At 50.4% G+C, this 14,612-nt stretch overlaps 1 protein-coding gene across 4 annotated transcripts in view; it reads right to left on the bottom strand.

Annotated features, from left to right (window-relative positions):
- LOC115557634 (arf-GAP with GTPase, ANK repeat and PH domain-containing protein 1) overlaps nucleotides 1-14,612 on the bottom strand; it is a 23,694-nt gene that overhangs the window by 5,437 nt on the left and 3,645 nt on the right. For 2 of the 4 annotated variants that reach the window (XM_030375599.1, XM_030375600.1), the window contains exons 2-15: nucleotides 12,951-14,260; nucleotides 8,330-8,385; nucleotides 7,863-7,950; nucleotides 7,669-7,754; nucleotides 6,894-7,035; nucleotides 6,305-6,439; nucleotides 5,286-5,407; nucleotides 4,037-4,231; nucleotides 3,848-3,931; nucleotides 3,240-3,344; nucleotides 2,212-2,365; nucleotides 1,393-1,524; nucleotides 1,135-1,194; nucleotides 1-115 (exon numbers count right to left, since the gene is read on the bottom strand). The exon at nucleotides 1-115 is cut by the window's left edge and continues 37 nt beyond it. In XM_030375599.1, the coding sequence (XP_030231459.1) occupies nucleotides 1-115; nucleotides 1,135-1,194; nucleotides 1,393-1,524; nucleotides 2,212-2,365; nucleotides 3,240-3,344; nucleotides 3,848-3,931; nucleotides 4,037-4,231; nucleotides 5,286-5,407; nucleotides 6,305-6,439; nucleotides 6,894-7,035; nucleotides 7,669-7,754; nucleotides 7,863-7,950; nucleotides 8,330-8,385; nucleotides 12,951-14,178 (2,702 nt within the window). In that variant the 5' untranslated portion in view covers nucleotides 14,179-14,260. The remainder of the gene's footprint in view (nucleotides 116-1,134; nucleotides 1,195-1,392; nucleotides 1,525-2,211; nucleotides 2,366-3,239; nucleotides 3,345-3,847; nucleotides 3,932-4,036; nucleotides 4,232-5,285; nucleotides 5,408-6,304; nucleotides 6,440-6,893; nucleotides 7,036-7,668; nucleotides 7,755-7,862; nucleotides 7,951-8,329; nucleotides 8,386-12,950; nucleotides 14,261-14,612) is intronic. The other 2 variants (XM_030375601.1, XM_030375602.1) reach the window with 2 other exon arrangements.

Here is a 14,612-nt window from a genome sequence, read left to right as displayed (position 1 = left end):
AGGATCTGGCTCTCGATGGCAGCCACCCACGCGTCCCTCTCGTCCGCCGCGTGCGCCTCGAAGTGCCACGTCTGGCCCGCGCTGGACACCACCAGGAAGTCAAAGTTGTCCTCGTCTGACGGGACGGAACACACACAGGGTTTGGGTGTGGTGTGGTGGAAGGGCTGTGCAATTCATCGGGATTTTGGGGTGAATTTTGAGTCCAACGGACTCCAAACTAACATAATCAAATTGAAACTATTCTTATTTATTTTTTAAGTATATTCATTTTATTCAGTAAATGTTTTATAGAAATTGCATCTACATCTGTAACATCTGTTATCAGATACAAAGTGTTTTTTTTGGAGAGAATTGCTGAATAAATGCATCATGTTTTCAAACTCAAAAATCATCCTTTGAATTATCTTGATTTCAATATTCACCAAAATAATTTTGATGATGATTTTCTTCCATAATCTAGCAGGCCTAGAATGCTGTGCGGTCGGTGTGAACGTCTGTTTTTATCACTGCGTTTGCCTCCGCGCTGACGCGTTCTGCTGTCAGGCGGTGAAAGCCCCCCGGGTAGAACGGAGACGTTTATCTGTCATCTGTGTGTTTATATTCTGCAGACGACAGGAACGTATTCCTGTTCACAGCCGACACCTGTCCACTCATCCTTAAAATGTCAGCGGGGAAATATAATGTGGAATCGATGACAATTGTTCAAGCATGCTCACTACGTATGCATGATACTTGGTAGAGTATAGGGTATGTAATGAGGGCTGTAGCAGGCCTAGGTGTCACAGAGAATGGGCATGTCTAGATTTAAACATTATTGTCGATTAAAACCATGAATTACATCACATTAAACAAAATGTATAAACAAAAGCATGTTGAATCCTTTGAGTTGCAGGTTGGTAAGAAATGACCGCAAACAACTTGACATGACTGTGTTATGAACACAGGAGCGGAAATGATTGCGTTCAGTAACATGAAATAATGGAGAGATGTACGGGGCTGGGCCAAGGCAGAATAAAAGCTTTGTATGGAGAATGAGCATCGTTACGTAACGCAGCACAAAACAACAAACACAGCAAACAAGCACACAGATGGCCGGGTCACAGAATAGGGAGCGGGCGGACATAACTGCATTACCTGTCTTGTTTATGTTTCTTAAGCTGCCAAAGCTTTTTAGCTTCCACATTTTTCGCTTGGCTTACAATAGCAAATGTCGCAGAATATCCGGGAGAGGAGAGAAGGAAGGAGAGAGGAGAGTGGAGACAGCGGTTCACGATTAGTCAAACTTCATTAAAACCTCATTACTCTTTACTCTCATTGCTTCTGGCTTCGCAATTACCAATTAGGTTTCGATCTCGGGCAGCAGGAAATGAGGTCATAAATTTGAAGCGTTACCATCTGATTGGCCGGCAGCCGAGTCCCCCTTCTGGTTCAGGCTCTTCTTCCTGCGATGCTTCTTCCTGTCCGACGGCGGGGACGTCCCGGCCGCGTCCCGCGTGGACGATGAGCTGGACACGCCCTCCATGTCTAGAACACACGACCAAGAACAAAGCGCCCTTTAAATGGTAAACAGACTGCATTTATACAGCGTGTTTCTAACTAGCGGCCACTCAAAGGGCTTTATAATACTGCCTAACATTCACCCATTCACGAACACATTCATGAACACATTCATGCACACATTCACACACACATTCACACACCAGGGGCTGAGTCGACCACACAAGGTGACAGCCAGCTCGTCGGGAGCAGTCAGGGTGAGGTGCCTTGCTCAGGGACACCTCGACACTCAGCGAGGAAGAGCCGTGGATCGAACTAGCAACCTTCCGGTTACCAGCCAACCCCGCTCTGCCTCCTGAGCCGCGTGCCGCCGCCCTAAAGATCCACTCACCAGGTCCTCCCCAGCGCAGAGTCCTGAACAGAGAGCAGCCCTCCTCCCCTCTGCTGCCCCCCCACATCACATCCATGCTCATCTCATCTCTCATCTCGTCTCTCATCTCATCTTCCAAACCGCTTTTCAGGGGTCGGGCCGCGGGGGGCAGCAGCTCTAGCCGGGGGCCCCCAGACTTCCCTTTCGGGGGCCCCCAATGACCAGCTCTGACGGTGGGATCCCAGTGCGTTCCCCAGAGATATAAATCTCTCCACCTCGTCCTAATCCCATCCACGCTGAACACAGTACACCTCCTGACGGGGGGGGGGGGGGTCTGCCCTGACCTGGGTGGGTGACGTCCTGCCCCTCCTTGGCTCTCCCGTTGACCCCCAGCGGGGGGCCGCAGGGGGGCCCGGCGCGGGGGGGTCTCTTCCCCGGCACCTTCACAGTGACGCGCAGCAGGTCTATCTCCTTCCCGGGGCCGTTCAGCATGTAGTCCTGGAGTGGAGCCGGCCCAGAATGCATCACACCACGGCTATCACAGCACACACTCTGAGCGTGTCGTTATGGAGCATATTGTATATATTTTTGTTGTATTTGTATTGAACATGTGTGTTGTTTTGTATTTGTATTGTGTATTAAAATTTGTATTGTATATGTGTATTGTTTTGTATTTGTATTGTGCATTTAGATTTCTTTTCTGTACCAGTATTGTATATTTGTATTTGTATCGGGTAATTGTATTGTGTATGTGTATTGTTTTGCGTATTTGTTTTGTATATATTTGTACTTGTATTGCGGATGTGTATTGTTTGTATTTGTATTGTGTATTTGAATTTGTTTTCTGTACCTGTATTGTGTATTTGTATTTGTATCGTGTAATTGTATTGTGTATGTGTATTGTTTTGCGTGTTTGTTTTGTATATTTGTACTTGTATTGTTTGTATTTGTATTGTGCGTTTTTATTTGGATTGGGTATTATGCATTTGTATTTGTATTGTGTAGTTGCATTGTGTATTTGTGTATGTCTATTGTGCATGTGTACTGTGTCTGTGTTTTGCGTATGCGTATGGTTGTCCGTGTGTCAGTGCGCTCGGGCCTGTTGCTGCTGACTCACGTTGTGTATGTGTATTGTGTATGTGTATTGTGTACGTGTATTATGTATTGTGTATGTGTATTGTGTATTGTGTATGTGTATTGTGTATGGTTGTCCGTGTGTGTATGCGCTGTGGGCTCGGGCCGCTGACTCACGTTGTGTATGTGTATTGTGCATGTGTATTGTGTACGTGTATTATGTATTGTGTATGTGTATTGTGTATTGTGTATGGTTCTCCGTGTGTGTATGCGCTGTGGGCTCGGGCCGCTGACTCACGTTGACGCTGGGGTGGTAAGACAGGATGCCGTCGTTGGACAGCGCCACGTACTTCTTCTTCCACTCTTTGTTCAGCGAGTTCCCGCTGCGCTTCAGCAGAAAGCCCTGTGGGGGGGGGGGGGGGGGGGGGGGGGGGGGGGGAGACAAAGACGCCTTTAACAGGACCTCACTCTGGAGGGGGGGGGGGGGGCCGAGGCCAGCAGCCCCCACTGCCAAAAGACTGCATCCATTCATCTTCTGTTATAGTTATATATATATTTATGTATAAGTGATTACTAAACAGAATGAAATGGATGCTGCACATCTAATGTGCATTAGTGAAGTGAGGTCATCCTCCGCCCCCCCCCCCCCCCCCCCCCCACCCCCCCATCCCGGGCCCCTACCTGCTTGATGGCGATGGAGTGACCCCCCCCCCCACCCCTCATTTCCCAGTCCCCCACCCCTCTCGCCCTCCCCCCCCCCCCCCCCCCCCCTTGCCCCCCCCCGGCCCCCCTACCTGCCCCCCCCCCCCGGCCCCCCTACCTGCCCCCCCCCCCGGCCCCCCTACCTGCCCCCCCCCCGGCCCCCCTACCTGCCCCCCCCCCCTTGCCCCCCCCCGGCCCCCCTACCTGCTTGACGGGGATGGAGCGTCCGCTGCCCAGGTCCCCCGTGCTGTCGGCGCTCCTCCGGTTGGAGTCGCTGCCCCGCCGGCCCTGCACACACAACCCCCCCACACCGCCGTTACCCTCAGAACACATCCCCCCCCCCCCCCCCCCCCCGGCCCCTAGGGGCCCCCAGAGGGGGGGCGGGGTCCTCACCGTGAAGCGGGGCGTGCGTCTCCGCGGGGCGGCGCTGCGCTGGGCGGTGGCGGCGGCGGCGGCGGCGGCGGCGGGGGCGGGGCTGTCCTCGGGCCCCGCCCCCCGGGCCTGGCGGGCACACAGGTCCTTGTGGCTGATGACGGGCGTGGAGGGCAGGGAGGAGGAGTAGTCGCTGCTCTGCCCGCCGTTACTGGCCTGGGGGGGGGGGGGGGGGGGTCAGAGCCAGGATACTGAGCAGAATGCACGCCTATATTTGTATTGTGTACGTGTATGTGTTTTGTGCTTGTTTTGTGTATTTGTATTTGTATTAGTATTGTGTATTTGTATTGCTTATTTTTATTTCTATTGTGTATTAGTATTGTGCATGTGGATTTGTATTGTTATTTTGTAATTGTATTCTGTATTTGTGTTGTGTATTTGTATTGTGTATGTGTATTTGTATTGTTATTTTGTAATTGTATTCTTTGTTTGTGTTGTGTATTTGTATTGTGCATGTGTATTTGTATTGTGCACGTGTATTTGTATTGTATATGTGTATTTGTATTGTTATTGTGTATTGTATTCTGTATTTGTATTTGTATTGTATTGCGTATTGTATTGTGTATGTGTATTGTGTATTTTTATTGTGTATGTGTATTGTGTATTTGTATTGTGTATGTGTATTTGTATTGTGTATGTGTATTGTGTATGTGTATTTGTATTGTGTATTTGTATTGTGTAGGGGTATTTGTATTGTGTATATGTATTCATATTGTTATTTTGTAATTGTATTCTGTATTTGTGTTGTGTATTTGTATTGTGTATGTGTATTTGTATTGTGTATGTGTATTGTATTGCGTATGTGTATTTGTATTGTGTATGTGTATTTGTATTGTGTATGTGAATTGTATCGTGTATTTGTATTGTGTATGTGTATTGTGTATTTGTATTGTGTATGTGTATTTGTATTGTGTGTGTGTATGTGTATGTGTATTGTGTATTGTGTATATGTATGTGTATTGTGTATGTGTATTTGTATTGTGTATGTGTATTTGTATTGTGTATGTGTATTTGTATTGTGTATGTGTATGTGTATTGTGTACGTGTATTTGTATTGTGTATGTGTATGTGTATGTGTATTGTGTATGTGTATTTGTATTGTGTATGTGTATTTGTATTGTGTATGTGTATTTGTATTGTGTATGTGTATGTGTATTGTGTATGTGTATGTTGGAGGGGAGGTGACAGAGCGAGGGAGGCGGAGCCTCACCTGGCCGGGGAACACCCCCGACACCGGCGTGGAGCCCTCTGAGTGGCTGGGGGAGTTGGGGAGGGACTTGCAGGAGGCCAATAGCGCCGCTTGCTTTTTGGCCGCCATGATCTTCTGAGCAGCTGTGGAGCAGAGAACAGAAAGGCTAAGCGTTGGCCTGCGAGTGAACCCGGTGTGAACCCGGTGTGAACCCGGTGTGTACTCGATGTGTATCCGGTGTGTATTCGATGTGTAACCGATGTGTATCCGGTGTGTATTCGATGTGTAACCGGTGTGTATCCGGTGTGTACCCGGTGTGTACCCGGTGTGTACTCGATGTGTAACCGGTGTTCCCGGTGTGTTATGTACCCGGTGGGACCCCGGTGTGACACCCGCTCCGGGGGGGGGGGAAAGTATCGATACCGGTATCAATACCGATACCAGTATCCGAAATGCCTCCGATACTGCCTGAAATGCAGTTTTGAGTATCGCGAGTACGTAAGTGTATGCGGCGATCGGATACCATCACATGACTAGCTAATCTACTACACAGGCAGAGAATGTCACAAACACGTGAGGTGTTATGCTGCGTTCGTTAACGGCCGGAAGTCGAAAGTTCGAGCCACCGAGTCGGAAAAACATGGATGCTCACGCTAAAGTACAAGAATGTATTATTATGATTATATGTTATAAGTGTAAATGATCTATTTCTGAAAATAAAATTGCCGACGGTAGGTGAACCGACCATTGCTTTCATTGTAAGAGAACCCTTCATAAGAACAAGTGCTAAATATGAACGGTTATATTTTGATCAATTATATTAAGTTATTTGACATTTCTTTGATTGAATCTACCTGATTGAATCTACCTGCTAGATGGTGGTAACAATGCTAGATGCTGTATCGGTATATACTCGGTATCGGCCGATACGCAAGTTCAGGAATCGGAATGGGTATCGGGAAGGTGAAAAAAACGGTATCGGAAAACCTCTAGCTTTATGAATGGATGAACGGAGGGCGACGGGGGGCGGGGGAACGGACCGTCGGTGAAGACCCGGTTGATGTTCAGGCCGTAGGTGGCGCACGTCTCATAGTAGGTGCAGCGCCTCACGTCGGAGCAGAGCTGCCGGGCGCGGGCGTCGCCGATGACCCGCGGGTTGCTGCTGCTGATCTTATCTGCAACATCACCGGCGTACGTTACACTCAGGGCGAACCTCGAGTCCTGTTTCAGTCTGTTGATTATCATTCATCCTGGGGTGTTACAGCAGTAATCTCAGTCGATGAGTGGGGGGGGGGGGGCACCTCATTCATTTACATTTATGGCATTTAGCAGACACTTTCATCCAAAGCGACTCACAATAACTCCATGTCAGATGACGGAGAAACGACAATATATCGCTGTCGGTACAGTACGGATGTGCCAAGCAGTAACAATCGCTGGGTGAACTCATTCCTCGTACACAACAACGACAGCTGGGATAAAATTCTACACGATGCTAAGTACTATTTCTTAAGTGCATGCAAACACTTACTTGAATGAGACCCTCTGGTCCCGTTCAAATGAACCGTTTAGTTTGAAAGCTCACAGGGTTTCCATGCCGTTAGTAATGGAGTTGGGAGGTTCTCTCACCCTGAGAGCCCACCACGATGAAGGCGATCTCGGCGATGGGCCGGAGTGTGCTGAGCTGGTGGTAGTTGCGGTACACCTCCTGGAAGCTGGCCTCGTTCTCCAGGCTGAACACCAGGATCACTGCGTCCACCCAGCAGGCGAACTGAGGGAGGGTCGGAGGGCAGAGGTCAGAGGTCAGACGGAGGAGCGGGGAGCTCTGAGAGACTCAAGGGGCAGACGTCCCACAACACGACAGTGGTTCTCAAACGGAGGTAGCGGCTAGACACTAGTCGTTGGACTAGTGCAGGGGGTACTCGGAAAATAAAAAACTGAAGAAACAGTTCTGAAAGCTAGACAATAGAAAATCGAGAAAATGGAAAGGTTGTTGAAATGTAATTCTGAAAACAAGGACAAAGGAGAATCTATGAGAAAGAAAGCGCAACCAGAAAGTTGAACGTTGTCGGTTTCAGGACTAATATATTTTAATGGATTCCCCTCTACACGCTCTGACCCTCTCCTGGCGTTGGACTTCTTTTGTGCGGGAGAAATGAGCCAACAGTTGCATGAAGCACAGGCCCACGTTTCCCAATAAATTAAGAGTATTTGCACCCTTTTAATATTCATATCAACATTGCCAAATAGAACGCATATACATTATTGATGTTCTTTTTTATTTTTTTGTGCCGGTGAAGGGGGGCACTCGGCTGAAAAAGCACAGTGGTTCTCAAAGTTTGAGAACCTCTGTCCTACAGGCACAAGACAGTGAAGCTCATCTGCGTTGCCATGTTGGAGTCACCTGAGCATCTGGCGGCCCCGTCTCCTCCCTGATCACCAGCAGGTGACTCTGGCCGTCCACCAGCATCTCCTTGATGTACTGGCGCCCTGTGGGAACCAGAAATAGAGCAGAGCTTCCTTTACATCTCATTACGTTAGTGGGACACCGGGCTCTGCGTCTCGGAGAATAGACGGATCAAGGGTGCGGGTACGAACCGTCAGGGTGCTCAGACGGCAAGTAGCTCCCAGTCATGTGTCTGTGAACCAGGGCAGACTTCCCACTGCAGAGCCCTCCGAGAACCCCCTGGAGAGCAGACACGTGCACGCACGCACACACACGCGCACGCAGACACACACAAACCCAGAGAGAGACAGAGAGAGAGACAGAATCAGACACGCACACACACACGCGCATGCACGCGTACAGAAGCACATATGCACACAGATACAGACACACACGCACATGCACGCACGCACACACACAGACACACACAAACCAAGAGAGAGACAGAGACAGAATCAGACACGCACACATACACACACGCACAGACACAGAGCGAGACAGACACCGACACACACACCCACACGCACGCACGCACACACACAATACACACACACACTGACGTTATTATCAGGCTGCCTTCAGACCGCCCTTGGCTGTGTCCCGCTTTCTGGACTCTTACCAGGTGAAGCTCCTGGACGGTCTGCTTGAAAGTCCAGTCCTGACTGGCACACGCCGCTGGTGAAGAAAGACAGAAGGACAGAAGGAAAGAATTAAAGAAATGAAAGACTGAGAGGAAGAAAGAAAGATGCTTAACAAGAGGGCGTTGTGAGGACGGCTTTGTGTGGTTTCCAGCCCAGTAAAATAACATCACCCAACAGAATGGGATTAATGAAACCATTGACGCTCGCTGTATCGAAGCTTTCCAAGCGGTGGATTACGCAGCTTTTTAATGTAAGACTTAACAGCCCTCAGCGGTAAGCGCTCATTAGTTCCCCTCCACTGACGAGGGGGGCTGAGTGGGATCCGCTGGATGGGGGCTGAAGGGACGCGACCACACACCCTTTGAACCTCCAACCAACCGGGCCCTCCTCCTACTCCTCCCCGGTGGAACCATCACCACCTGAGAGCGAGCGCGTCCTGACCCCCCCCCCCCCCTACCCCGCTGGCAGACACATTCACATTTACCTTCGGGGTGTTTAGCAGACGCATTTATCCAAAGCGTCTTACAATAAGGTGACATTTGTCAGGAAAAGGAGAAACAACAATATATCGCTGTCGGTAAGAGTAAGGATGTTTCGTAGGACCAAGTGCCAAGCTCTAATAATCACTAGGTTAACCCACTCCCTGTATACAACAACGATAGCTAGGATAATGCTACACAATGCTAAGGACTATTTGCCAGTGCCAGGACGCACAACATATAATAAGACACAGATCACAGGTGTTAGATTTACCAGATACTGTTGCATATATACACACACATTGTGTATGTGGATGTATATATTCATATATATACTGTAGCTACTCTTCAGTATACACTGCTGGAAGCCATTCGGTCAATGAGGTTAATTAAAAATGCTTAAGCACACTGTATAGAATCGATAGGAGAATCGATGGGCTTACTGGGGATAGATATACATAACGTACATTATCGAATCATGAGGTGAATCAATTAAAGTGATTTCATTAAGAAAATCCATTAGTATTGTTGGACAGGCAGTAACAACATGGTCTGATCACCAGCAGCATTCCCTCAGAAAGCAGAAACCTGGTACAACAGAGAACGATTCTCATTCACTACTGATGACCAGCCTTGAACCTCAGATGCTCTTAGGGTAAAACGGTAAATGGAATGCATTTATACAGTGCTTCTCTCACCAGCGTCCACTCAAAGCGCAATTGCCTAACATTCACCCAATCATGCATACATTCACACACCAACGGTGGTGTCAACCACGCAGGGCGACAGCCAGCTCGTCGGGAGCATTCAGGGGGAGGCGTCTTGCTCAGGGACACCTCGGCACACTGCAGCGAGGAGAAGCCGCGGATCAAACATAAGCAACTTTCTGGTATCGAGCCAACTAACTCCTAACGGCCGCCCCCTGCTCTTTCACTAGGTGAGGGACCTCTTCACAAACAGAAGCACCTCGTTGATGACTAGGAGGTGAATGTTGTTTTCCGAAGAGTAAGAATAGCACGACTGAAACACGGCTGAAACACGGCTGAAACAAGGGGCGGGCAGAAGGTTGTGGGTTCAATCCCACGTATAAGCCTTAACGGCTCTGGTGGTAAAACAGATAACTGAAAAGGCTGCCTTCATAGCCTGACCCTCCAGGTTACAGTCACAGCCCCCGTAGACTCAAGGCAGCGGAGATTCTGAAATACAACCCAAACAATACGGCCATTATTAAAACGGGGCTCATGCCAGAACACCAGGGAGAGAGGTTCCCGGCGTGTGATTGGCCGAGGCGCTGGAGTCTAACCTTTGGAGGAGAGGACAGACGGCCGTTTGCGAACAACGGGGGCTTCTGGAGCACGCCAGCCCCCCCCCCCCCCCCCCCACAACCCCCCCCCCCCCCCCCCCCCCGCCCGCCATCTTGCGGGGCTTGTCCCTCCTCCTCCTCCTCACATCCCCCATGCCATCCGTCCGTCAGCGGCGGCATCGCACAGACCTCCAAACACCCACCACTCAGGGATGGCTGTTGCCATGGCAACTGATTTTTTCCAGAAGCCTCCTGCGCGGCTCGCTATGAAATAAAGCATGGTATGGACGGAGCACGCGTGTGTGTGTGTGTGTGTGTGTGTGTGTGAGAGAATTGTTTTAATCAATGAACCTGTGTTTGTGTGTGTGTGTGTGTGTGTGTGTGTGTGTGTGTGTGTGTGTGTGTGTGTGTGTGTGTGTGTGTGTGTGTGTGTGTGTGTGTGTGTGTGTGTGTGTGTGTGTGTGACAATTTTCTTAATCAATGAGTGTATGTGTGTGTGTGTGTGTGTTTGTGCGTAGGTGTGTGTGTGTGATTGTGTGTGTGTGTTTTTAGGTGTCTAGGTGTGTAGGTGTGTAGGTGTGTGTGTGTGTGTGTGGGTGTGTGTGTGTGTGTAAGCAGGTGATGCTCTGTTGCTATTGGGAAATGTAGTACATGTGTAACGACTATGTTACCCTGTCGGGGACACCCGAAGGTTTGTATTAAACACAGAATAACCGGATTAAACACACGCTGGATGTGTTTAACACACGTGTTAAACACACTCTAACTGTATTCAATACACATTACCGGTACTAAATACACACTTACTGTATTTAACACACACTAACCATATTAAACACACACCACCTGTATTTAACACACACTAGACATGTTCAACAAACACTACCTGGGTTAAACACACACCAAGTGTATTTAACACACAAAAACTGTATTATAAACATAATAACTGTATTATAAACAGACTAATTGTATTAAACACACATTAACTGTGTTTAACACACACTAACTGCATTAAACACACACCAACTGTATTATAAACACAATAACTGTATTTAACACACACTAACCATGTTAAACACACTCACTGTATTAAATACACAGAAATGATATTAAACACACACTGACTTTGTTAGACACACACTTAGTGTGTCAAACACAAACTAAGTGTATTAAACACAAACTAACTGTATTAAACATACATTAACTGAATTAAACACATACTAACTGTAATAAACACACACTAAGTGTATTAAACGCACACTAACAGTTTTTAACACACACTTAGTGTGTTAAACACACACTAACTGTATTAAACACATACTCAATGTGTTTAACACACACTAACTGTATTAAACGCACACTAAGTGTATTCAACGCACAATAACAGTATTAAACACACACTAAGTGTATTAAACACACACTAAAAATGTATTAAACACACACTAACAGTATGAAACACACACTTAGTTTATTAAACACACACTCACTGTGTGAAACACACACTGGAACGTGTCCTTATTATGCTGCTGCTGAACATCTGAATGAATGAGCTCCATTTGGAGGATCAGACTCCGCCCCCAGCAGGAAGTGGCCCCTCTCCTGTGCGCTCGCGCTTCCTGCGGTCCGGCTGTCTCCGCTCAACCTAATTATTCACGCTCCTCTCCTCCGGCCCAATCAAGAGCAGATATCACACGACTACTCCTCAAAGGATCACCGACGCTCCTGTTTCAACACTGACTCGTACAAACACTCAGATACAGGTACACACTTGACCTGGGAAGCTGTCATCTACACTGTACGTACGAGTCAAAACGAATACTTTAATGTTTAGGATTCACATCAAAGTTTAAAGTCTTCTGCTAGAAAGACGCTGAGGTGCTTTGGATCTCATATGAGAAGCAAACAGACAGCCAGTCGATAACCCATTATCATATAAATCAATATAATGTATATATATATATATATTTGTGTATACATTGGATGGAGAAGCACTACTTGACAGTCTGAATCAGCTCAACACAGAGTGAGATGTCATCTCATTACCTCCTCACTGTGCCTCTGAATCTGATCCAGACTATGATCTTCTACCGGTACTTGTAACATATTTAAAGGGCCCGCTAAGTCAAAACATCGTCTGGGCTGGTTTAAGGCTCTCAGACTCATTTGCTTGCTTTTATGTGTTCTCCCTATAAACAGCCAGAGGTCCGTACTGCTTAATAGCCACTTAACCTAATTTGCATCCTAGTCTTTGCTTTGCATCTGCACTCGAGGTCCTAGCCTACGAGTGGACCGGCGCTTATATCGCACTTACATCGTGTCTGAAAGGCCCCATTGATGGGGCTCTTATGTGCTGCAGGCAGCCGCCCATCCTAATGCAGGGCCTCCGCCCAAAGAGGAACCATCCCTGGGCTGGCATCTACTAAAGCCCCCAGGTAGAGAGGAGACATGCTAACGTTAGCATATAGGCTGTCCTCTCTCTAAAGCCACCAGGCAGAGAGGAGACATGCTAATGGTAGCATTTAGGCTGTCCTCTCTCTAAAGCCACCAGGCAGAGAGGAGACATGCTAACGTTAGCATACAGGCTGTCCTCTCTCTAAAGCCACCAGGTAGAGAGGAGACATGCTAACGTTAGCATACAGGCTGTCCTCTCTCTAAAGCCACCAGAGAGGAAAGGAGACATGCTAACGTTAGCATACAGGCTGTCCTCCCTCTAAAGCTAACAGGTAGAGAGGAGACATGCACATTTTACCACACAGGCTGTCCCCTATCCAAAGGGGCCAGACCGGCGGTCTGAGCTGGGCTCCCGGGGGGGTTTACCTTCGTCCTCGCTGGAGCAGCGCTCCACGGGGGGGTACAGGGTGCTGGGGGGCGGGGCCACCGGCGGCCCCGCCCCCGTGCTCTTGGTGAAGATGCCGCTGATGAACTTGAGCATCTTCCTGTCCCGGGCCGGCGCCCGTGGGCCCCCCCGGCGGGGGTCCTCGCCCAGGCCGCTCAGGTCGCTGTAGTCCAGCGTGCGGCTCTTGCCCTTCCTCTGAGGGGGGGGTCCAGGCGCGGCCGGGGGCGGAGGAGGGGGCGGGGGAGGGGGCAGGACCCCGGACACCGGCTGGAACCGGGGGTCTCCGGCGGAGGGGGGATCCCTGGGCCCGACCAGGCCCGGGTACCCCGCGCCCGCCGGGTACCCGGGCCGGATCAGGGTGGCCTTGGTGTCGCTGTCGGCCCAGGAGGCGCGGTACGGCCCCAGCGTGGCGGTGGTCGCCCGCGGCGACGGCTCCCCGTAGCGGTGCTCCCGGCGGTCCAGGGTCTTGACGGAGGCCAGCAGCCTCTGCCGCGCCTCCCTCTTCTCCCACCAGGACAGGGGCTCGGCCGGGGGGGGCGCGTGGGACCGCATCAGCACCTCGGGGGGCCGCTGGCCGACCTGCGGCGACAGCGCCGCCGGCGAGACGCTGCAGCGCTGCAGGGACTGGCTGCTGCTCAGGTCGCCCCCGTCCTCGCGCTTCAGGAACAGCCTGGGGGGGTCCCGGTAGAACTCGGTCCGGGGGCGGGCCCCCTCCCGGCCGCGGACCCCGCCCTCGGGGAAGAAGCCCCTCTCGAGGGCCCTCATGGAGTCGGTGAGCGGCGGGGGAGGCGGGGCCCGGAAGCAGGCCTCCCTGAGCTGGAGGCTCCCCGGGGGTCTCGCCTGGGGGGCCCGGACCACGGGGTCCGGAGGCAGACCTCCGTTGTTGGTCGGCACCTCCTCCTCCTCCTCCTCCTCCTCTTCCTCCTCTACCTCCTCCTCCTCCTCTTCATCGTCGTCCTCCTCCTCCTCCTCCTCCTCCTCCTCACTTTTCTCTGCATCTTCCTCTTCGGGGGCGGTCCTGCACGGCACCTCCTCAGGGTCCGGCTCCGGACCTGGGGGGTCTGCTCCCGGGTGGGGGGTCTCCAGGCCCAAGTCCAGGTCCTGGTCCAGGTCCTCTTCCTGCTCCCCGTCTGGCAGAGCCTCGAGCTTGACCAGCGTCAGGGAGATCAGGTAGGTGTTGCGTTTGGGGGGGTTACTGGAGCTGCTCATCGTGGCCAGAAGACGGGAAGCACGCAGGAACGAAGCGATCACCCGCGGCAACGGAGCATAGCTATGGCCGGCAGCGACCGGGCTGTAGCAGGGAGGAGATAGAGAACAGGTGAATGAACCACACGCACAGCCGGAGAATTCTGCAAAATTATTTGTATCTGATGCTAAAAAATATGGCTTTTCCGTCCTAATTGGTTCTCACAGGGTTCTGCTCGCTGTTACACTGGCGGTGCTGACGGTGCTACTACGGTGTGAGGACGGCCGCTACAGGGTCAGTGGCCATTAACACCTTCTGGGAGCGGTAGCGCCACTACTATAGTCTGCACTGACTCATTCATAACCTTTGGATCTCGCGGCTCTGCGTGTCATTCTATCAGAACCCGGTTTCCTGCAGCCTCCACAAAGCTGACAGACAGACATGACAGACAATCAAG

The sequence above is a fragment of the Gadus morhua genome, chromosome 13 (assembly GCF_902167405.1).
Source record: "Gadus morhua chromosome 13, gadMor3.0, whole genome shotgun sequence".
Taxonomy (NCBI): domain Eukaryota; kingdom Metazoa; phylum Chordata; class Actinopteri; order Gadiformes; family Gadidae; genus Gadus; species Gadus morhua.
The sequence above is the reverse complement of the archived record's forward strand: the minus strand, read 5'-3'. Positions and strand labels throughout refer to the sequence as shown.